Source organism: Pan troglodytes, chromosome 20 (genome assembly GCF_028858775.2).
Source record: "Pan troglodytes isolate AG18354 chromosome 20, NHGRI_mPanTro3-v2.0_pri, whole genome shotgun sequence".
NCBI classification, from domain to species: Eukaryota; Metazoa; Chordata; class Mammalia; order Primates; family Hominidae; genus Pan; species Pan troglodytes.
This window is the reverse complement of record NC_072418.2, coordinates 37315911-37339221: the sequence shown is the minus strand read 5'-3', so window position 1 is coordinate 37339221 and position 23311 is coordinate 37315911. Positions and strand designations below refer to the sequence as shown.

The 23311-nt window shown below is 41.2% G+C and overlaps 1 protein-coding gene across 4 annotated transcripts in view; it reads right to left on the bottom strand.

Annotated features, from left to right (window-relative positions):
* Positions 1 to 6015: 6015 nt before the first annotated feature.
* The window catches only part of LSM14A (LSM14A mRNA processing body assembly factor), a 59786-nt gene continuing 42490 nt past the window's right edge, over positions 6016 to 23311 (bottom strand). Inside the window, exons 5-11 of one of the 4 annotated variants that reach the window (XM_003316259.7) lie at positions 18777 to 18953; positions 18416 to 18481; positions 14528 to 14710; positions 14220 to 14391; positions 12377 to 12608; positions 7658 to 7714; positions 6016 to 6756 (exon numbers count right to left, since the gene is read on the bottom strand). In XM_003316259.7, the coding sequence (XP_003316307.1) occupies positions 7691 to 7714; positions 12377 to 12608; positions 14220 to 14391; positions 14528 to 14710; positions 18416 to 18481; positions 18777 to 18953 (854 nt within the window). In that variant the 3' untranslated portion in view covers positions 6016 to 6756; positions 7658 to 7690. The remainder of the gene's footprint in view (positions 6757 to 7657; positions 7715 to 12376; positions 12609 to 14219; positions 14392 to 14527; positions 14711 to 18415; positions 18482 to 18776; positions 18954 to 23311) is intronic. The other 3 variants (XM_001154782.7, XM_054673276.2, XM_054673275.2) reach the window with 3 other exon arrangements.

Here is a 23311-nt window from a genome sequence, read left to right as displayed (position 1 = left end):
AACCTCCGCCTCCTGGGTTCAAGAAATTCTCCTGCCTCAGCCTCCCAAGTAGCTGGGATTACAGGAACCCGCCACCATGCCTAGCTAATAATTTTTGTATTTAGTAGAGATGGGGTTTCATCAAGTTGGCCAGGCTGGTCTGGAACTCCTGACCTCAAGTGATCTGCCTGCCTCAGCTTCCCAAAGTGCTGGGATTACAGGCTGAGCCACTGCGCCCGGCCAAATCCATTTTTGCTGAAGAGCATATGCCTGTACAGGACAATGCCAGACAGAATATACACCCAAATAGTGTCAACATGGTCAGCTGTGGGTGGTGGGATTAGAGAATTTTTTCTTCTCTTTCCTTTAAAAAACAAACATAATCTACACTGCCTGCATTCTTTCTTTTTAAAAATACCACCCAATCAGAGAAGAGGCCTGCATTCTTTTTACATGTATTACTTTTATAATGAAAATATATACCCAGTTCTGTGTTATAAATTGCAGTCTGCAATGTTCCACATATCCACTGAGTCAAAGAAACGCTATTAAGTACTGGGAATCCAGCAAGGGAGAACTGTCACCCAGCTAACCCCAAAAGAGAACATTGACAAAATGCTTTCAGTACAAGCAAAATCCTGAATTGCAATGTTGGGATTTGCATTCTCATCAACAATCCTGCGTGAGGCCAGCATCCCAGGATTATCTGGATTAGTGTGTATGAGGATTATAGAGGTGCACTCCAGACACCTAGTAAACATGTTCCTGTCCTCTGTCCTGGAATGACTGTACACTGTTTACTGGAATTCAGTACAATCTCACCTGAGCCCAGGCCTCTCACACCCTCTTTAAGGTTGGCGATCTTCCCTAACCCTTCAGCCTGGAGGGAAAGGCTGGACCTTGTGGGCCCTGCTGTTCCTTGCTGTCTGCTCTCAGTTGTTTCTGTGCGACTCAACTCTGAGTGACTATGAGTCATTCTTTCTAAGAAAGCCTTACTATTGATCTGAAATATGCTTTGGCCTCACAGAGCTGCTTTGTTTCCTTACAACCACAACATGGGCATCAGTACATTTTAAAGCATTTCCTCAAAAAATCAACATTCATGACGAACTGGAATTATATTTAGGTCTATGTTGATATGTTCATGAGCTAAACCTGAAAACATTTTTATCAGTCAGCCAAGTTCATTAACTAGTGTACTGAGCTGGAATTTAAAGGACACCCTACCACTGGCTCACAGCTCTGCACCATCACCGAGAACAGAAACCACATCGGATTCAGAGTCCTACCTCGTACTCTTGGAACCAGATTTACAGAATGTCTCAAACCACAAGCTTCCTTTTCTGGACACTGGCTCCGATAAATAGGATAAGAACCTTTGCACCGCTCCTTAGAGGGCTGGGATGGATCCCACAGGAGCAGTGCCTGGTCCCTGGACCACTAGCTTCCCAATGCACACATGCACTGTTGGCTGCTGGCTGGCTGGCTTCCAAGCCTCTGCTAGTCAAAGCTCTCTCTCCCACTTCCCTTCCTTGACCAATTTCTGTTTGGAGGACACTGCTTCCAAGAAGTTGTCTGTCTCCCCATCTTGGAGAAGCCAAGGCAGCCTGCTAAGCAAATCTCCTTTTAGCATCTTCAGATTGACAGATTAATGGTACTATGATACTTCCCTAAGTTTGATTTCAATTTTACTAATAATATGTGGTTTTTTTTTTTTTTTTTTTGAGATGGAGTTTCGCTCTTTTTGCCCAGGCTGGAGTGCAGTGGCACAATCTCAGCTCACTGCAACCTCCGCCTCCCAGGTTCAAGCAATTCTCCTGCCTCAGCCTCCCAAGTAGCTGGGATTACAGGTGCCTGCCACCACACCAGGCTAATTTTTTGTATTTTTAGTAGAGATGGGGTTTCGCCATGTTGGTCAGGATGGTCTCGATCTCTTGACCTCGTGATCCACCCGCCTCAGCCTCCTAAAGTGCTGGGATTACAGGCGTGAGTCACCACACCCAGCCTAATACTTGCTATCTTTTAAAAAGAGTCAGAACAGGCCAGGCACAGTGGCTCACACCTGCAATCCCAGCACTTCAGGAGGCCGAGGCAGGTGGATCACCTGAGGTGAGGAGTTCGAGACCAGCCTGGCCAACATGGTGAAATCCCATCTCTACTAAAAGTACAAAAATTAGTTGGGTGTGGGGGCACATGCCTGTAATCCCAGCTACTCGGGGGGCTGAGGGGAGAGAATCACTTGAACCTGGGAGGCAGAGGTTGCAGTGAGCTAAGATCGTGCCACTGCACTCCAGCTTGGGTGATAGAGTGAGACTCCATCTCAAAAAAACCCCAAAACCAGTCGGGACAGGTAAACTAAAGCAAATTGGTGACACCTGCACTCCTACAGGAAGAGACCATTCACCTGGATTACTTTATACCATGACACTCTCCCCACCTTTACTATGTAAAACAGCTTAATCTCTGAACTAACAGGGCAGGGGGATCCTGCAACACACTGAATCCAGATGTGATTGGATGGCCTAAGTAACCCTTCTCAGGAAAAGAAGTTGCTTCTCAGCCATGCTGTGGACAGTGGGGCCCTGCAGAAGGAGCGGCTTCTCTGATGGGCAGAGAACCCACAGAGGCAGGGACAACTGGCATGCAAAATTAAGAGACAGAAGGAACACAAACCCTATACCAGGAATAAAAACGAAATAAAACTCAGTACTCAAAGCACCCAAACTCTGGAGGAAACTCGAGTCTCAACCTCCCCATTTCCCCTGATTCCATCCTGCAAAACTGTTCCCTCCTTTCCACTTAGTCCCATCCCTCTCTTCATGCCCCAGTCACAATCTGGATATACTGGGTTTGGAAGGATGGGAAAAATGCTAAGATAATCCTACTGTGGAAAATATATCAACACCCCCAAAGCAGGAACCAGCTTTGGTGTTGTACAGTCATCTTCCCAAACCTAGCTAATCACAACTACCTGTGGGATCAGTAAGATTCCTAGGACCTACTAGAGAAGGGGTCCCTGATCGCTGGGCAGCAGACCGGTCGTGGTCCGTGGTCTGTTAGGAACCAGCCTGCACAGCGGGTGAGAGGCGGGCTGACGAGTAAGCATTACCATCCGAGCTCCACCTCCTGTCACATCAGCAGCAGCATTAGATTCTCATAGGGTTGGGAACCCTATCGTGAGCTCTGCATGCAAGGGACCTCGGTTGCGCACTCACTGATCATGCCCGATGATCTGTCACTGTCTCCCATCACCCCCAGATGGGACCATCTAGTTGCAGGAAAACAAGCTCAGGCCTCCCATTGATTCTACATGATGGTGAATTGTGTAATTATTTCATTATATATTACAATGTAATAATAGAAATAAAGTGCACAATAAATATACTTGAATCACCCCAAAACCATACCCCCTGCTCATCTGTGGAAAAACTGTCTTTGGTGAAACCAGTCCCTGGTGCCAAAAAGGTTGGGTTCTGCTGTACTAGGGAACTTCAGAATCACTCTCTGGGCCTGGGAATCTGTACTTAAAAATGCTCCTTGGTAGATTCTGATCAGAGATTTGTGAAGCACTGACAGAGAACAGGATGAAGCCCTAACTCCTATGTGGTAATGTTTCCACAATGCTGATGTGCTACAGGAAGTAAGTTCCCTTTATTATTAATATTCCCAAGCGGACAATTTCCTAAGTAGTAAATTTTTTTTTTCAAGTTGGCAGGAAATAATTTCCCACTTACTGTCTTTCCATGTGGAGGGACTTTAGCCAGTGTTTCTCAGAGTAGAGGGGCACTACTGCACTTTGGGTTGGACAACTGATTGTGTGGCACAGCATAGGACATTTACCATCCGGGCCCTTACTTTTAAATACCAGTGGTGATCCCCAGTGATTGTGACAACCAAAACACATCCCCTCACATTCCTCAGTACTCACGCACCACTTAATGATGTTTTGGTCAACGATGGACTGGGTATACAATGGTGGTCCCAAAGATTATGACACCGTATTTTTACTATACTTTTTCTGTTTAGATATGTTTTAAATACAGAAATACCACTGTGTTATGACTGCCTACAGTATTCAGTACAGTAACATGCTGTACAGGTTTGTAGCGAGGAGCAACAGGCTACACCATATAGCCTAGGTGTGGAGTAGGCCATACCATCTTCGTTTGTGTAGTACACTCTCTGATGTTCACACAATGATGACATTGCTTAACACATTTCTCAGAATGTGTCATGGCCGGGCCTCGTGGCTCATGTCTGTAATCTAGCACTTTGGGAGGCCAAGATGGGAGGATCATTTGAGCCCAGGAGTTAGAGACCAGCCTGGGCAACGAAGTGAGACCTCATTGCTATTTAAAAATAAGAACATGTCGCTATTATTAAGCAACAGATGACTGTGTTCCTAGGATGGCAGGTCAACCCCACCGAGAGCCACTGTGCTGCACTACTGTTCCTGACCTCCTGCCCTACCATCACATGAAGCCCAGCTTTTGGAGCGAACTGTTTTAATAGACAGATTCTGCATCTTCTTCATGCGTCTGCCCACAGGGAGTGTGTTCTGGCTGCTGTTTCCAGCTTGGCCTGTGTCTGGGTGGCTTAATCTCCTCATGTCACGGATCTGATCTCAGAAGTATTTTATTTACACACAGGAGGGGAAGAAAGGGGCTTTTAGCTTTCCCTAAACATCTGCAACAATAACTCAATCTTAGAAATAAAGTAACTGATTTATAGTTATTACAGGGAATACAAACATTATAATTCCGCTCTTCCATTTAAAAGATGCCTTTCATTATGTTCCTACTGAAACAGAATGTTACTATTTAAAGAGAAAGAACTTTGACGAGCATTTTTTATTGAACAGTTTTATTCTGTTTTAGAATAAAAACTTTGCTTTAATATTGTAAGGTGTACTGCAGGTATGCCATGCTGCCAATTATTGCTGGGGCACAAAACGCCCCAGTCAGTGATTCGGACGGAGGGCTGGGAAAACGCATAAACTCATAATTTCAGAGCAAGTAGAACTAGTATTTACAGTTTTCTTTCTTGAAATTGGCCCGGGACATCTCCAACAGTCTACACATGTGTTGCCATGGTACTTGCTCTGATGCTCTGAACGCCTCAGAACTGTGTTCAATATCATGATTTGTGGGTCCTCTAAAAGGCTTTGTGGTTAACATGCAAGCAAACAGCACTCAACAATATTGTCTCAACTACGGCTGCCAAGTACTGGATCTTCATAATGAAACCAAATTACAAAACACTGCCTTGTAGAGCTATACAAAAGATATAAAATTAAAATAAAAAATGTCAACCAGCCTTAAATATTCCAATTCTCCTACAGTGCAGTTTCTATATCTTTATCACTACTGAATGTTTTAAGGAGAAAGTTAATAAAACAATCAAAATATTAGATAAAAATATTTAAATCTTTGGATCCTTTTATTCCACGGCCTTCATAAAAACACAAAAGTGGCCAGATTTTTCCCACTAGAGCTTAAAATATCAAAAAGATTCACTAGTGATTTATAATTAGCAATGAACTCTATACTGAGTCATCTGTGGGTCATAGGCCCAAGGACCAGTGTTGCCGTGTGTTACAGGCTACCAAAATAATTTCTAGCACTCTGAATCCTCTTGAAATATGATGGAATGAGTCAAGGTATCATGACTAAATTCCAGGCATAATAGGAAAAACAGGTTCATTGATGCCTAGTTTTAAAGTCTTACAAAAGGGGGGGAAGATTACTTATTTGAAAATACAGCTAAGTACATTCTCATCTGTGATTATTTACATTTGTATACTGAAAATATCGATTATCTGGACAGATCCTGTGATATGCCATTTGCTACAAAATGAAGTTCTTACAATGAGCATGATTAATCCTTTTTAGATAATGAAATAATGTATCAAATCTTCATTTATGTTCCAAACATTAAAAAACAAAATCAAAAATGTTAAGCCTGGAAAACTAAGAAAAAAAGACCCACCCATAAGGCTGCTGCTCAGCACATCAACTTCTGCAAGGACACAGTATGTTTGCTGACTTTAAAATGTTTATTCTTTAAAAAATTAGTTGCTTTTTATACAGCTATACAAAGTTCTTAATGTTTCTTTGGCAATGGAATATAATGGAATTTTACAACTATATAAAAAAGTTACCTTTGCCTAAGAAACAGTATTTACTGTGTGTACATAGTTGACTGACAAAATTCTCTACCATCCAGCACCCTAATTAATTGACGAAATAAGCTACCTCATATTACAGGATTCCCCAAAAGAAAGGAGGAAAAAGATACACACACACACACACACACACACACACACACACACACACACACACACACACACAAACCTTCTGTGGCTCAAAACACAGTATCACGGCCCTATCTGCAGGCAACTTGCAATTGCCAAATACAATTTAGTGATTAAAAAAAAAAACCTTTCAGTGATGAAAAAATACTTGTTAAGTTCCACTGAAGTACTGCTTTAGTTTAACTATACATAAGAAATTACTTAACCTTCTGCTATTCCAAATATATTTAATGCTCATGTTTTAAGATGAGCCTTCCACCCCCAAAAGTAACTGCATTTTATCTTTGAAATTAAGCGGGAAAACAAACAAAAAACAAAAACCCAGTGCTGGTGACAAATGTACAGCGAATTCACTTCTTCATTCTTTGCAAAGACTGAAATCAATGTTCAGGACCATGAAGAGCTAGAAATTCACCTATTTTCAGAGACTTGTTTGTAGACTATGCAGCAACTTTGTTGTCTTTCTAAAAAAGAAAAAAAAATTTAGCTCATGTTCCAAATTATTGGTGTATTATTTCTTTTTACTTTGCTCAAGTTTATTTTAAATTATCTTTAAATATACTCCCCCACTTTTACTTTCATAGAAAAACCTGTCTCACTCATTTCCACGAAACTCTTTTTATAACTTCCATACTCAGTAGTACCTCATTGTTGACTGCATCTTCCAGTCAGTGGAGGTTAATGCAGTGGTGAACCCCACCCCAAAATACAGGCGTACTTCCTCATCTTTGGTTGTTCTCCCTAATAATTTTTTAAAAGCAGTGATAGGACTTAAACCCTCAACTCAATAGTCAAACTCATCAAATACAACTGTCAACACACTTTGAAACAAGTTTCATAAAATCCCCAAGTCTTTGATGTCTTTACTAAGCAATAAAATACCCAGTCAGTATAACATTTCTCTCCAAAATTTCATGCCAGGAGGAAGCAATGATTTAAAAATCAATTTTACAAGGATAACTCTTAAATCTGAAATAAGCTCTGAAAAGTGGAAAGCTGACTGGGGAATTTTTAAAAAGTAACCAGTGAGGAAGCAATAAAAATCTCAAGATTTCCAGCAAGACTGACCCTAAACTAAAGGCCTGTACAAAGGGCTGGAGCCAAGGGCTTTTATTTTCCTCTAGACCAGCTGCTACCATATACCTGGTTTTCACTGCTGATTCTCACCCCAGCTGTTAGAAACAGACATTTCCTAGGTGAGACTTAACTTCATCTGTGTATACGACACCAAAACATTTGCACCCCGTTATTAAACTGAAATACATATGGTATGGCATAAGTTGACAGCAATGAGCTACAAGATGAACCTGCTGTCCCCCACAAAGCCAACCTTCACACGTCCCAAAGTATTTGTTTTTTTTTTACCTTTCAGAAAGCAGTACGATCAATCCAGACCTTTTAGGGTCCAAAAGCTGTGGTTTTCTGAAAGGTAAAAAAAAAAAAAAAAGAGAAAGAGACGGGGACAGGAGAGGGAGAAAGGAGAAAATGAAAGGGGGAGAGGAGAGAGAGCATTATGCTGAGTCATTCAGACAACTTGTTGTCTTTGGACCCCATCTGAGGAAACACAGATGTGATTTTTATCACCCACCATGGTGGCTTAACCTCCCTGACAGCAGCATATAAAACAGGAGCTGGTTACATTATTATTGCTAGTCCTGATTTCCATTCTCACCTCAAAAAAGAATGGGCGGTGGGAGGGGGGAAACACCATACAACCAAACTTACCATAAGGTTATATTTCTTTCTTTTCTTTTTTTTTTTTTGAGACAGGCCTCGCTCTGTCACCCAGGTTGGAGTGCAGTGGTGCGATCATGGCTCACTGCAGCCTTGACCTCCCAGGTTCAAGTGATCCTCCCGCCTTAGCCTCCTGAGTAGCTGGGACTACAGGCATGTGCCACCACTCCAGTTAATTTTTAAACTTTTTTATAGAGATACGGACTCCTTATGTTGCCCATGCTGTCCTTGAATTCCTGGGCTTAAGCAATCCTGCCCTGGCCTCCCAAAATGCTGGTATTACATGTGTACACCATTGCACTGGCCTATATTTACAATATTACCCTTAAGGAAAATCAGGCCACAAGTCAAGAGAGTGAGTTTTGGATTTGTTAGCTTGTACCTCAATCATGACAATTAACTTCTTGGGGTCCTTAGTTTCCTTATCATCTAATGTGAGTGTGGTAGCGTAGAGATTCTAGTTTGGCTGATTCTTTTAAGGATTCTAAAACTTTATGATTTTATCTTTACCCATGTTTTCATTAAACAACCAAGCTCATTTATGCTTACCCCCAAACCACAATGACTCATGCTAATATAGCACAAAAAATAAAGCCAATGCATTTCATGAAGGCTGCAGAAATGTCATCCATGTCCATCTCTGGGAGGAAGTGTTAGATGTTTCAGATACAAGTTTAATCTTCAGTGGTAAATCTCCTTTATGTGACAGTGATCACTCACCATTTTCTACCTTTAAAGGTGCCAGGTGAAATGATTTTATGATTTAGGAGGTGTAGGGCTGCTGGGTTCGGGGCTCTAGTGGCAGATGAAAGGATTTTTCAACTCTGGAATGAACAATCAAAGGCTAGCTACATTGACAGACCTTTGGCCTCACTGAAGGCTGGAGTGGCAAATTCCTAATCAACATGATAAGCAATTACTTCAAGCCCACTATGGCTCCATGTTGAGCTGAGTGTTGTGGTGGAAAGAAAAGTAGAATACATATTCACTAAAGCCAAGAGGCTCTCATCTAGCTGGTGATGCAGAACAAAACTAAATACAAAAAATAGGGAATGTGAGTGTATTTAAAATGTGTGCCAAAGAAAGCAGATAGCCACAGGTCAGAAGAGGAGGAAATCAGTGTAGGAAGGAAGAGAAGACAGAGCAAAACTTGGGCAAGGCTGTAAAGGATAAGTGAAAGGGGGGACCTGACTTTTAGCTATGTCTGTCTCCCACCAAAATGTAAACATCAAAAGGGCTGGGCCTACATCGGTCAGCACCAATGCTCAACATAGTGCCTGGCATATCTGAAGAATTCTGTATATTTGGTAAATGAATGGGGATGGAGTTGGAATCAAGCACAATGTGTATGTGAGATAACCATGAGGCAGCTTGCTTGAATCAGACAGGTTAAAGGGTAATGAGGAATGAGGCCAAATATATCAAGTGGGATCCTCACACAATTAAGAAGAGCAGGGACTGCAATGTCACAACTGAGCCTCCTAAACACTGGGCCATGCCTGAGGGTTCGCTGAGTCCATCACTCCTGGAAACACCTAAGCAGAGGCTGGACTATCTGTCAAGGATACAGGAGCGTAGACAAAGATGCATGGAGGTAACTATGACAATGCATTTTCAATTCTGCAATATATGTGATAGGAGTTTTACAAAAGGCTCAAAATGATAAACGGTGTGACATGGTGTCAAAAAAATGTTTGTATTAGTAAACACATGGAGCACACACAGTTACTGCATGGAAGGTTTGTTTTTTCCTTTTTTTGAGACGGAGTCTTGCTCTGTCGCCCAGGCTGGAGTGCAGTGGCGTGATCTCGGCTCACTGCAACCTCTGCCTCCCAGGTTCAACGATTCTCCTGCCTCAGCCTCCCGAGTAGCTGGGATTACAGGCGTGTGCCACCACGCCCGGCTAATTTTTTTTATATTTTTGGTAGAGACGGGGTTTCACCACGTTAGCCAGGCTGGTCTCGAACTCCTGACCTCAGGTGATCCGCCCACCTCGGCCTCCCAAAGTGCTGGGATTATAGGTGTGAGCCACCACGCCCAGCTGAGATTGTAACAGTTAGAACATCCCTGGGGTGGGATGGATGCCCTTGGGAAGAGTAAGCTCCCAGCCCCTATAAGAGATACTGCAGAAGAGGTTTATGTTTTAACCAGGTCAGACCTCTCAGTTGTTTTCCAACTCTGAAAGTTTAATGATCTTTAAAAGGTGTTATTTCAGAATAAATGGTGCAACTCTTTATTCACAAATGTCAAAACCAAGGGTCTGAAAGGTCATACTAGTAACTATTGCTATTATTCTCATCTGGATCCAAGTCTAATTTAAATGTACTTTTTCTCAGACCAAGCTGACTCAATGTGGTCTTCAACAAGGAGTTGTCACAGGTTGTTCAAAATGTAGCTGATCTGCCTTAAAGTGGGGTAAAGAGAGACGAAGGTCTGAAGCCCAACTGGTGGGTTACCATGGTAGTTGACAGGGACATCTCAAAGGAATAAATGGCAACAGGCCACAATCATGGATACCTCTAGTGCCTGGGCAGTATACCATGAGCCAACATGGAACACTGGGAGGAGGCAGAGCTGAGATGACAGGAGAGAAGGAAGATGATGAGATCAGTCTGAGGAAGGTTAAGCTGACAGCAAACAGTGCAGATAGAGATGCGGTGCAGAAACACATAGGGTCCAGGACAGGCTTACAAAAGGGAGGATGGAACAAGCACCATGGCACACCTATAAACCCAGCACTTTGGGAAGCTGAGGTGAGAGGATTGCTTAAGCCCAGGAGTTCAAGACCAGCCTGGACAACATAGTGAGAGTGGGAACCTGTGTCTACAAAAAAAATTAAAAATTAGCTGGGCATGGTGGTGCATGCCTGTAGTCCCAGCTACATAGGAGGCTGAGGTGGGAGGACTGCCTGAGCCTGGGAGGTTGAGGCTGCAGTGACTTATGATCATGCCATTGCACTCCAGTCTGGGTGACACAGCAAGACCCTGACACCCTCCACCCCCCCAAAAAAAGAATGAAGAGTATTAAAAAATTAGGAAGAGTATAAATTGAAAACCTAGAAGAGTATTTTAAAGACTAGGAAGAAAGACCCCAAATTGGGTGGTTGGTCAGTGTCAAATATTGCAGAGGAGTTAATGGCAAATAAAATATTTGTGAAAATACTACTGCTGAATTCTGTAAGCAAGGTGTCACTGGCAAACTTAAGAGCAGTAACAGTGATAAGCGAGGGCTATTCTGGAGTTCCTAAGACAGATTCTCCTAGCTGGGAAGGTGATTTTGCAAGTCAGAAGTCCCGCAACTACATAAGGCCACCAATGGCTGGATGGCATAAGCTGGTGACTTGAGTATAATTTTTGGCAGTCTTGGCTGTGATGGCACAATATCAAAAGCATTAAAATTAATAGAGCAGGTCCAAAAGCCACTAATACTGATCTCTTTCCAGAGAGATCTCAACAATGGCCAGTTTTAAGTACTAGGCAATGGAACTCCTGCTAACAGGTCTTTCTGTTTCCAGCTGCCTGTTGCTATTACAAGTGGAACTCTTCACAAGATTTTGGTCCTTTCTGTTATAGCCCTTCCTCTCCACTACTTCTAAAATCAATAAACTAAGATAGTTTACTGTTAACTGAGATAGTTACTATGCTGACTTAATTTACAGACACCTGTCAAAAGCTACATTATACACATAAGGCTACTATACAGAGTTACAGAATTCTCTAGCAGTAGCTCCTGAAGGCCAATATATCGAAACATTTTCAATTTCATGGTGAAAGGAGAAAACCAGGGAAAATGTAGTGAATTTTCAACAAAACCAAATTAAGAGTAGAGACTCAGGAAACAACTTGCTGGGCTCAACACCCAGCACCATCACTTACTAGCTATGTGACCTTTCGCAAGTTACTTAATATCTCTATACCCATTTCCTCACTTGTAAAATGGGGATAATAATAGAACCTACCTCACAGAGTTGATGTGCAGTTTAAATAAGTTAATATGTAAAAAAATATTTAAAACAATGTCTGGTACTTGGTAAATACTATATAAATGTTAACTGCTATTAAATGTTAAAGCTTGCCCTTCCATTCTGGGAGTATGTGCTTCCTAGATAGACTCCTTAGGTGTTAAAAGTATATTCTGTTAACATGAAATAAAGGTGATACTATACTGTCTTTTTTTGTATAATGTCTTTATATACACATCTGAATCACGTATATCCTCTACTGAAAAGTCAAAATGGAAGTTATTCTAATGTCCTCAAAACAATTCACCCAAAACAAAAACAAGTAAAAATGTTTTGAGTCTTGTAAAATGCATGTCAACCCCAAAGAATTTATTAACAATAACACTTACCCTATATTCAAAATCTGCAAACTCCCGGCCCCCACGACCTCCTCTGAATCCACCGCGAAATCCTCGAGGGGCAGTGAAGGTACCACCTCTGCCACCACCACGCCCTCTGCCACCACGGAAACCAAGACCTCCTCTGCCTCTGTATCCCCCACGGCCACGGTTTGGACGAAGTGGGATTCCAAATGTTTCAGCATTTAATCTTCTTTCTTCAGCCCAGGTTGGTCTCCGTTCTCTATTATAAAAGCAAATAATCTTCAGCATATCAGGTTTAAAAGAATATCCCTCAGCCAAAATATGCAGTGCTACTCCCAAATTAAGCCTAAGTAATTACTAAAGCTAATTAGAAATAAGCATCTTGGCTAGGCGTGATGGCTCACGCCTGTAATCCCAGCACTTTGGGAGGCCGAGGGGGCGGATCGCCTGAAGTCAGGAGTTCGAGACCAGCCTGGCCAAAATGGTGAAACTCGTTCTCTACCAAAAATACAAAAAATAGCTGGGCGTGGTGGCAGGTGCCTGTAATCCCAGCTACTTGGGGGGGTTGAGGCAGGAGAATCACCTGAACCTGGGAGGTGGAGGTTGCAGTGAGTCAAGATCGAGCCACTGCACTACAGTCTGGGTGACAACAGCGAAACTCCATCTCAAAAAAAAAAAAAAGCATCTAAGTTATCACGAGTTGTTCATGGCATATGAGTTCAATATGTTCCTGTAATATTCTGTTAAACTTCATGTGAACACATGACTGACATTAGTTTCTTGCAAATACACCTGATAAACATAGTAACAGCTCCAAAATCATGGAAATTCAGATATAATGAGATTGGTAATTGACTTCGCTTTCCACTCAGCCCCAAGGGAAAAGAAGGTAAAGTCAGACAGGGAGGCCTTGTCTTGGGAAGCTAGGAGATGGAAGGTGGGCCCTTAGGTCCCCATTATGTTCCTGGCCCAATCTATGGACCCGATACCAATTAACCCAAGAAGTATCTGAATTATTGCTGCTGTCATCCAGCCAATCGTGGGACTCAGAATTATGTCCATCCATGTTTATATTGAAGCAAACAACTGCCACCAGAGGGCACCAAACTTCAGCCAGGACAAGGACAAGGACAATTTGGATTGGGCAGGAGAACCTCTAGAACTGTTAGTTCCTCACACTGGGTCCTTTAATTAACCTCTCAATAATTTGCCAATTTTCTGGACCCACATTTACTACAATCTGGCAGTTTTATGGTATCAGCAAACTTCAAAGTAGATTAGCACTTCGGTTCTGGCTTCATTTGAACTGTAACATAGAGGGGTGAAAAAAAGGTCCTACTTAGACATTACCTAAATGCTTGTTTTAATTGCTAATATTCAAATATGAATATATCCTTAAACAAAAGTATATGGTTATTTCTTCTTTTGAATGAATAATTTAGAACTTTAGTATATATTTTCTTTTAGCAAATAAAACATTAAAAAATCAATTATGGCCAGGTGTGGTGGCTCACGCCTGTAATCCTAGTACTTTGGGAGGCTGATCTTGAGGCCAGGAGTTCACGATTAGCCTGGGCAACATAGCGAGACCCCCATCTCTACAAAAAAATGAAAAAAATTAGCCGGGTGGGGTGGTGTGCAACTGTAGTCCCCTCTACTGAGGCTGAGATGGGAGGATTGCTTGAGCTCAGGAGCTTGAGACTACAGTGAGCTGTGACTGCACTGCTGCTCTCCAGCCTGAGTAACAGAGTAAGACTGTCTCAAAACAAAACAATTATGGTAGTATTCATTAAACCTCGTGAATTTACATGAAACCATTTTACACTTCAATCAATATCATAAGAGCAAAAGAACAGCTTAAAAACTGTACCTATTGTCATCACAAGAAATATTATCAAAGAAGGACTTAGTTTTGTCATAATAGCAATTAGGTCCAAGTGGATCTTCTTCATCGGCATTTCCTTCACTGTTTTGGGTATCAACTCCTGAGTCTCCTTTATCTTCACCATTTACAGGCTTCTCCTGTTTCTCAAGTTTATCTTCTAAGGACAAACAGAAGCACATATCATAAAAGTCAAGACAGCTAATCTGAATTACATAAAAACACCTAATCTGAGAAACATCCGTAATTCACAGATCAAATAAGATTATTTTCTGAAAAGAAAAATCAAAGCTTACCTTTTAATTTAAGTTTATTATGAAACTCTCTGTCAATCTCTTCCTTGTTGAATTGTGCATTTGCACTTTCAAAGTCAAAGTCTTTCTCAAATTTCATTGGCCCATCTCGCCGAATACCAAATCTTCCCCTGCCACCCCGATGACCCCCACGCCCTCTCCTTGGAGCTGAAGGAGCACCTGGAGCTATGATAATAAAGAATATATACAAAGGACATTCAATATGTAATAGCTGGTTTAGCACAGATGTTGCTATTGTGCTCTTTAGATTCAACAGTCAATAACAGAAATGCTTACAGGTCTCTCTATATATTTTATTGTATTTGTATTTTTTATACAAAATAAAAAATTAAGTTTCACTAATATTTAATATGTAGACTGAGAATAGCTCACACAAAATTTCTAAACATTTGTATTTATGGAGTCCACACTCACATGTGTTACTGACAGAGTATACAGCCAGGCAAGTGTGGAGGCTTCTGCACTAAATTAATGTATGCTCCTTGAGGGCAGGGGCTTTGTTTTCCTTACTGCTATATCCCCAACACCGGCAAACTGAAGTGCCAGACACACAGTGGGTTCTCAAAATGTAGAAAGCCTTTTATGGAAAGAATAACAGGAACCAAGATTTATAGTAAGAAAAACAAACACTAATCGGCACAAATTGCAAGAAAATAGGTGTTATTTCCACATCACAGATAAAAAACAGACAAGCACCAATCCTTACTGACTCAAAACACTTCCTACTCCATCTTTACTGTGTCTCTCCAGATGGCTCTATATTATTCAAGCCTTCCTGTATCTACACATTCTCTCTCCTCTATAAAACAGTAAAATTTCAGCCAATCATAAGAGACATGATAAAGCAATACAAAGCAGCATAATTTATAGTGACAAACGTGGGAACCCAAATATCCAACACAAGAAAAATGACTAACAAGAAAAAAACAGAGGAAGAATATTTGATGTTAACTGAAAAACGCAGAACAGAAACCAGTATGAGTTTAATGATCACAATTGCGTGAAATGCTCCACACATACTGACAAGGATGAGAAGTGACTACAGGGTAACAAGATAGGTTTGCGCTGTTTGCTGAGGTTTGGCAAACTGCCTGGGTTTGAGAAAACAAACCACAAAACCCCACAGCAGCATATCCAGACATAAGTCTAGATAAGTAGGATGTTTGAAACATTCACCTCTACTATTAAAAATGCCTCAGCCACAAGCCAGAATTACACCATGATCCTTCTGTCTTAAAAAAAATGTTTTGGGGCCAGGCGCGGTGGCTCACGCCTGTAACCCCAGCACTTTGGGAGGCCGGGGCGGGCGGATCACGAGGTCAGGAGCTCGAGACCAGCCTGACCAACAAGGTGAAACCCCATCTCTACTAAAAATACAGAAACATTAGCCAGGCATGGTGGCGTATGCCTGTAATCCCACCTACCCAGGAGGCTGAGGCAGGAGAATGGCTTGAACCCGGGAGGCAAAGGCAGCAGTGAGCAGAGATCGCACCACTACACTCCAGCCTGGGTGACACAGCGAGATTCTATCTCCAGAAAAAAAAAAAAAGGTTTTGGGTATAGATGTCTGTGTCTGTAAAATCTACAAAAAAAATCTGGAAGAATATGCACTGTTCTGTTAAGGAACCTCTTTGGTGGGATGAGTTTTGAAGGGCAATGAAAGATAGTATGGCAGTTATTTTATTTTGGGAGGGGAGCTCTCTCTTTTTCTGAATAAAAAGGGTAAAATATAATGAGTCAAATTAAACAAAATTCTGTATTCCATGGCATATGTAGTCCCAGCTACTCAGGAGGGTGAGGCAGGAGAATGGCACGAACCCAGGCAGTGGAGGTTGCAGTGAGCTGAGATCGTGCCACTGCACTCCAGCCTGGGTGACAGAGGTTGACTCTGTCTCAAAAAAAAAAAAAAAAAAAAGGGGGGGGGGATATAAAAAAAAAAAAATATATATATATATAAATGTAGAGGAGAAGAGTACATATACATCTAAAAATATCATATCTAGGTTTATAAAATTAAGCGAAAGATCATTTTTCAATCATTTTCTAAATAAGGTAGATTATACATTCCCTTTTTAATTTAGAAGAGTTGTAAAATTATAATTTATTTTCCATTAATAAATTTGAAAATATTAATAAAATGAATGATTTTAGAATGTTATATATTACAAAACAGATAAAGAAAATATAAAACCTTATTAAATCAATAATCATAAAAGAAAACTACAGCTCTTAAACAACTGATTCAAAAACAGGATCTGGGCTTAATTTTTTTTTTTTTTTTGACAGACTCTTGCTCTGTTGCCCAGGCTGGAGTGCAGTGGTGCGATCTTGGCTCACTACAACCTCGCCTCCCGGGTTCAAGTGATTCTCCTGCCTCAGCCTCCCGAGCAGCTGGGACTACAGGCGTGTGCCACCACACCCAGCTAATTTTTCTATTTTTAGTAGAGACAGGGTTTCACCGTATGGCCAGGCTGGTCTCAAACTCCTGACCTCGTGACCTGCCCGCCTCGGCGTCCCAAAGTGCTCAGATTACAAGTGTGAGCCACCGTGCCTGGCCTCTGGGCTTAATTTTAATAAGGAAACGTTTCAAACTTGTAACATGAAGAAAATTCCATTCCCAAAGGCATAGAAAACAATGAAAACCAATTTTATAATCCTAACTTGAAACTGACACAAAACATAAAAACCACAAAAGTAGAAGCCATAGGAAAATGTAAATATAAACGAACAAATCCTTCTAGCAGGAAATACTCAAGAACATATTAAAAGATAACTGCCTGACTGGGTGCGGTGGCTCACGCCTATAATCCCAATACTTCGGGAGGCTGAGGTGGGTGGAAAATAAGGTCAGGAGTTTGAGGCCAGCCTGGCCAACATGGCAAAGCCGTTTCTACTAAAAATACAAAAATTAGCTGGGTATGGTGGCACGCGGCTGTAATCCCAGCTACTAGGGAGGCTGAGGCAGGAGAATTACTTGAACCCGGGAGGCGGAGCTGCCGTGAGCTGAGATCACACCACTGCACTACAGCCTGGGTAACAAGAGTGAAACTCCATCTCAGAAAAAAAAAGGCCTACCACTAAGTAGAATTTTTTTCCAGAAAAGTAAAATTTTTTTTTTTTTGAGACAGTCTGGCTCTGTCGCCTAGGCTGGAGGGCAGTGGAGCAATCTCGGCTCACTGCAAGCTCCACCTCCCCAGTTCACGCCATTCTCCTGCCTCAGCCTCCTGAGTAGCTGGGACTACAGGCGCCCGCCACTGCGCCCGGCTAATTTTTTGTATTTTTAGTGGAGACGGGGTTTCACCATGTTAGCCAGGCTGGTCTCGAGCTCCTGACCTTGTGATCCGCCCGCCCCGGCCTCCCAAAGTGCTGGGATTACAGGCGTGAGCCACCGTGCCGGGCCCAGAAAAGTAAAATTTTAAAAAATCTTTTTATTTTAAAGTAATTATAGAAAAGAAAAATTGAAAAACTAGTTCAGAGTCGTCCCTTGTGCCCATCACCCAACTTCCCAAACTCCAACAGTCACATCTTATATAATTATGGTACATTATCGAAACCAAGAAACCGACACAGGCACAATCTAATTAACTAAACTACAGACCTTGCTCAGATGTCACCAGTTTGTACATGTACTCATTTTTTGGTATGTCTTTATGCATAGTTCTATGATGTTCTACCATATATAGATTTGCAAAACCACCACCACAATCAAGATAAAGGACTGTTCTGTCACCACAGTGACACTCCCCTGTGCTCCTCCTTTACAGTCACAACCCCCGCCTTTCATTTTTTTATAGTAATTATGTATCATATATTTAAAATATTCTCCCTGTTGAGAAGCATAGAATATGACTTTTAGATCCAAGAACTTACCTACTTGTCTCTTGCTATCATTTCTGAGTTGCTCATTTTCTGGCCTTGAAACTTTGTGTACTTCAGCTACAGAAGAAGACATGCAAAGTGCCAAATCAACTCAGGGCACATCATCAAAAACTTCCATAGTTAGAAATGCAAACAAACAAACCAAAAAACCCAAAACAAAGCCTGTGCAATGTCCAAAAAACTATACCCACACCACCACCACTTTGAGTCAAATTTGAAAGACCAAACATTCTATCATATTCAGTTTAATTTTCTGGGATCATTCACATGAAGTAAATCCTTCTAATGAAAATAAAGTGAGTGGAAAACATTGATCAGTCAATTAAGGAACAGTAAACAGCTAAAGTTCTACCTCGCCTGTGCTCCTGATTCTCTCCTGCCTTTTGGCTGGCAGATGGCAAAGGCCTGGTTGATACAGGACTCCTTCTCCCAACAGCTGCTGGAGCAGGTACGTGGGCTGAGGCGGTCTGCACTGCTTGTTCCATGGTTGGGCTTTTTCTCAAAGGGTCTAACTGAGGGCTTGAGCGACCTAAAATGTAACCAAAAGATAAGAAACTACCCTATTGGGGATTTCAAAATAATCTAGACCCTAAAAAAAATTGTCCAGAGTTTTATTTCTACCAATTCAAACCCTTAGCACGAATTTGAATTAATCCACTTATCAGACCAGATATTAAGAATGGTATCCTTAGTGGGCTTGTCATTAGGTTAAAAATAAAAAATAATAATAATTTAAAAAAAACTTCAACAGCTTCAAAACAACTCCCTCCCCCTCACAATTTTATCTGTTATTTCTACTTAGCGGAAGAGTTTACATCCAAAAAAAAAAAATTGCTGCCAGGTACGAGATTCCCTAGAATTATCAAAGGTCATGTTGTAGTCAGGTCAAACACAGGCTTTCGCCAATGACAACCATAAGACTATGGTGACTTGTTTTAATCTTTCTTAGTACTTTCTGTAGATGACTAAAACAATACCTTTACATCTATCTACAGGTATTAACTCCATTAAATTTCTATTATAAGAAAGTAAAGGGCCAGGCGCAGTGGCATATGTCTGTAATCCTAGTCCTTTGGGAGGCTGAAGCAGGAGGATCGCTTGAGCCCACGATTTCAAGACCAGCCTAGGCAACATGGCGAAACCCTGTCTCTACTGAAAATACAAAAATTAGCCAGGCGTGGTGGCGCGTGCCTGTGTTCCCAGCTAGTCAGGAGGCTGAGATGGGATAGCTTGAACCCGGGAGGCAGAGGCTGCAGTGAGCCGAGATTGTGCCACTGCACTCTAGCCTAGGTGACAGAGCAAGGCCCTGTCTCATAAATAAATAAATAAATAAAGTAAAGTAAAGTAAAAGAACTACAAAGTTAGGTGAAGTTCTTTAATGCTTTAGGGGCTTGGGTAATTAAACATAAAAACTAAAAGGCCAGCAAAAAAACAAACAAACAAAACCAAAAAACAAACAAAAAAAACCCTTCAGATAATTACACAGTAGCCATACTCATTCCTTGCCTTTTAAAAGAACTCTTGGCAAGTTTTTGCTTAATATGGGGTTTGGCTGGGCGCGGTTGCTCACACCTATAATCCCAGCAATTTGGGAGGCTGAGGTGGGCAGATCACTTGAGCTCAGGAGTTCGAGACCAGCCTGAACAACATGGCGAAAGCCTGTCTCTACAAAAAAAATACAAAAATTAGCCAGGTGTGGTGGCACATGCCTGTAACCTCAGCTACTCAGGGGGCTGAAGTGGGTGGATTGCTTGAGCCTGGGAGGCAGAGGTTGTAGTGAGCCGAGATCGGTCCACTGCATCCAGCCTGGGTGACAAAGCTAGACTCTGTCTCAAAAAATACAAAAATAAAAGAGCCAAAACAAAAAATGGGGTTTGTACTTATACATTATATTTTTCCTTTTATGAGGTCGCCTGGTCACAGCATGAACTGAAGAATGTAACATCGGGTGCTCCCATCATGCTTTCTGTCCTGATAATGTTTGCTGTACATCTCTGCTTAGGCACTCACATCTCATAATTATTCCAAAATATAATGTTTTGCTTAAAAAAAAAATGCTCATTTCATGTAAAAAAAATCCCCCAAATATGTTGCAAATGTTACTGTCCATCTGTGAATATTTGCAGGTGTCAAACAACTGGTGAGTGCTGACAATGCATTATTATGTACCTAGATGATTCAGGGATAATTTATTAGTAATATTTCCCCAATTTATGATTATCTAAAGTATGCAATTACAAATGTGCAATACCATTTCAGCCATTAATGGCAAAGTTAGCCAAATAAATGATCATTTATCAAAACCCAGAAACCGACACAGGCACAATCTACTTAACATTTCAAAATTAAGTTACCACTAATAGAAGCATTACAATTTTTCCACTGGATTATAATGGGAAATCATGGTTTATATAAGTTTTGACCTATGAAAAAAAATTTTATAATCACTTATAAAACACATATTGTTTTGTTTTTGTTTTTTAGGGACAGGATAGGGTCTTGTTCTGTCGCTCTGGCTGGAGTGCAGTGGCGCAATCACAGCTCGCTGCAACTTCTAACTCCTGGGACCCAATGATCTTCCTGCCTCAGCCTCTTGAGTAGCTAGGACTATAGATGTGTGCTACCACACCTTGCTAATTTTTTTTATTTCATGTGTCTTCCTGAAAAAGCCTACTGCTACAGTTAATTTTATGGTACTACATTAAATCATCTTATAAGTTTATAAAACTTCTTTATCAAGGCTTTTGAGAAAAGATCCTATGGCTCACAAGTACTACAGAAGTACAAGCAATGGGGCAATCGGAGCAAGTACAGAAACATTTTTTGTGTACTTAAAAAGCCTTTTCACTATTAAGGCCTACTAATCATCATGATGCCAGTTTTGTTATAAACAGGGAAATACAGGTGATACTGTGATACTGGATACATTATTAGGAATAAATCCAGAAGTGATTTCTGCATATTATAGACACACTCCCTTGAGCTATCTTCACAATCTTATCACACTTAAAAGAAAATTCTATGAATTTAAATTTTGTGAAATTCAGCAATTTTAGTTGATAAAACTTAAATGCAAACTCTTAGGACTTGTCATTTGTCATAACTTTATGTAAATACACCTCTTTCTTTTAATAAACACATACTTCAAAATTTTTAACATTTTAATCTATTTAAAATTTATATATTTTTTGGTGCTCAGTATGAGGGAAAGAATCTAGAGTGACTTTCTCCAAATGATCAGGCAACATTATTAATTGGAACAGACAGCCTTCTCTCCACTAATTTAAAATAATACCTTTATCATCTACTAAATTCTTTTAAGATGAATTCTTGCTCTGTTGCCTAGGCTAGTGTGCAGGGCCGCAATCACAGCTTGCTGCCACCTTGACCTCCTGGGCTCAAGCAATCCTCTAGCTTCAGCCTCTCAAGCTGATAGGCGCACACATCACGCCCAGCTAATTTTTAATTTTTTTAGAGACAGGGTCCTGGTATGTTGCCCAGGCTAGTCTCAAATCCCTGGCTTCCATCTTGAACTCGCAAAATGTTAGGGTTTCAGGCATGAACCACTGCACCCAGGATAAATTCTTATTTATACTCGGATCTGTTTCTGCCTGCCTATTGCTTTCTATTCATCTCTTTCTTTTTTCCTGCATTGCTACATTTTATTATCATGTCAGTAAACCCATTACTTTTATTTTTCAAATATGACCAGCCACACTTCCATGTTTATTTTAAAGATAATCTGTTTTACTAAGTTCTCCTACTATTCTATTTGCATTGATTTTTAATTAATTTACAATAAATTTGGTAACTATGAGGAGTAAAGTCTTCCCAACATCTTTTTTTTGGAGGGGGGACAGGGTCTTGGTTCTGTCGCCCAGGCTGGAGTGAGGTAGTGCAGTTAGGGCTCACTACAGCCTCGGCCTCCTGGGCTCAAGTGATCCTCCTGTCTCAGCCTCTTGAGTAGCTAGGACCACAGGTGTCCACCATCATACTCTGCTTATTTTTAAAATTTTTTGGTAGAGATGAAGTTTCACTACGTTGCCCAGGCTGGTCTCAAACTTGTGGGCTCAAGTGATCATCCTGGCTTTGCCTCCCTAAGTGCTGGTACTGTTCTTGTTCTTCTATCTAGGAATAAGATATGTTTTTTCCATTACATGCAACTTTTATGTCCCTGTCTTACATTATTTATCATAGAAGTTGGTCATATTTCTTAGTATGACCAACTTATTTCTTATTATATATTTTGTATACAATTTCTATTTTGCATTACTGTAATCATCTTTTCTCCTCATTACATAATCAATGGATTAGGCTTTAGGACTATTAATTTTTTTTTTTTTTAAGATGGAGTCTCGCTCTGTCGCCCAAGCTGGAGTGCAGTAGCGTGATCTCGGCTCACTGCAACCTCTGCCTCCCGGGTTCTCCCACCTCAGCCTCCTGAGTAGCTGGGATTACAGGTGCACGCCACCATGCCCGGCTAATTTTTGTATTTTTAGTAGAGATGGGGTTTCACCATGTTGGTTGGCCAGGCTGGTCTCGAACCCCTGACCTCAGGCGATCCGCCTGCCTTGGCCTCCCAAAGTGCTGGGATTACAGGCATGAGCCATCGTGCCTGGCCAGAACTATTGACTTTTGTATATTTAATTTACATTTTGCCTGTGCCTAATTTAAGTTCCTTATTAGTTCTCATTCTTCATGAATAATGCTAATTTCAATATTTATGCTTCTTTTTCATGTGTTCCTGATTTAACTAAAAATTCCAGAATAGGCCGGGCACTGTGGCTCATGCCTATAATCCCAGCACTTTGGGAGGCCAAGGTGGGTGGATCACTTGAGCCCAGGAGTTCCAGACCAACCTTGGCAACATGGCGAAACCCCATCCCT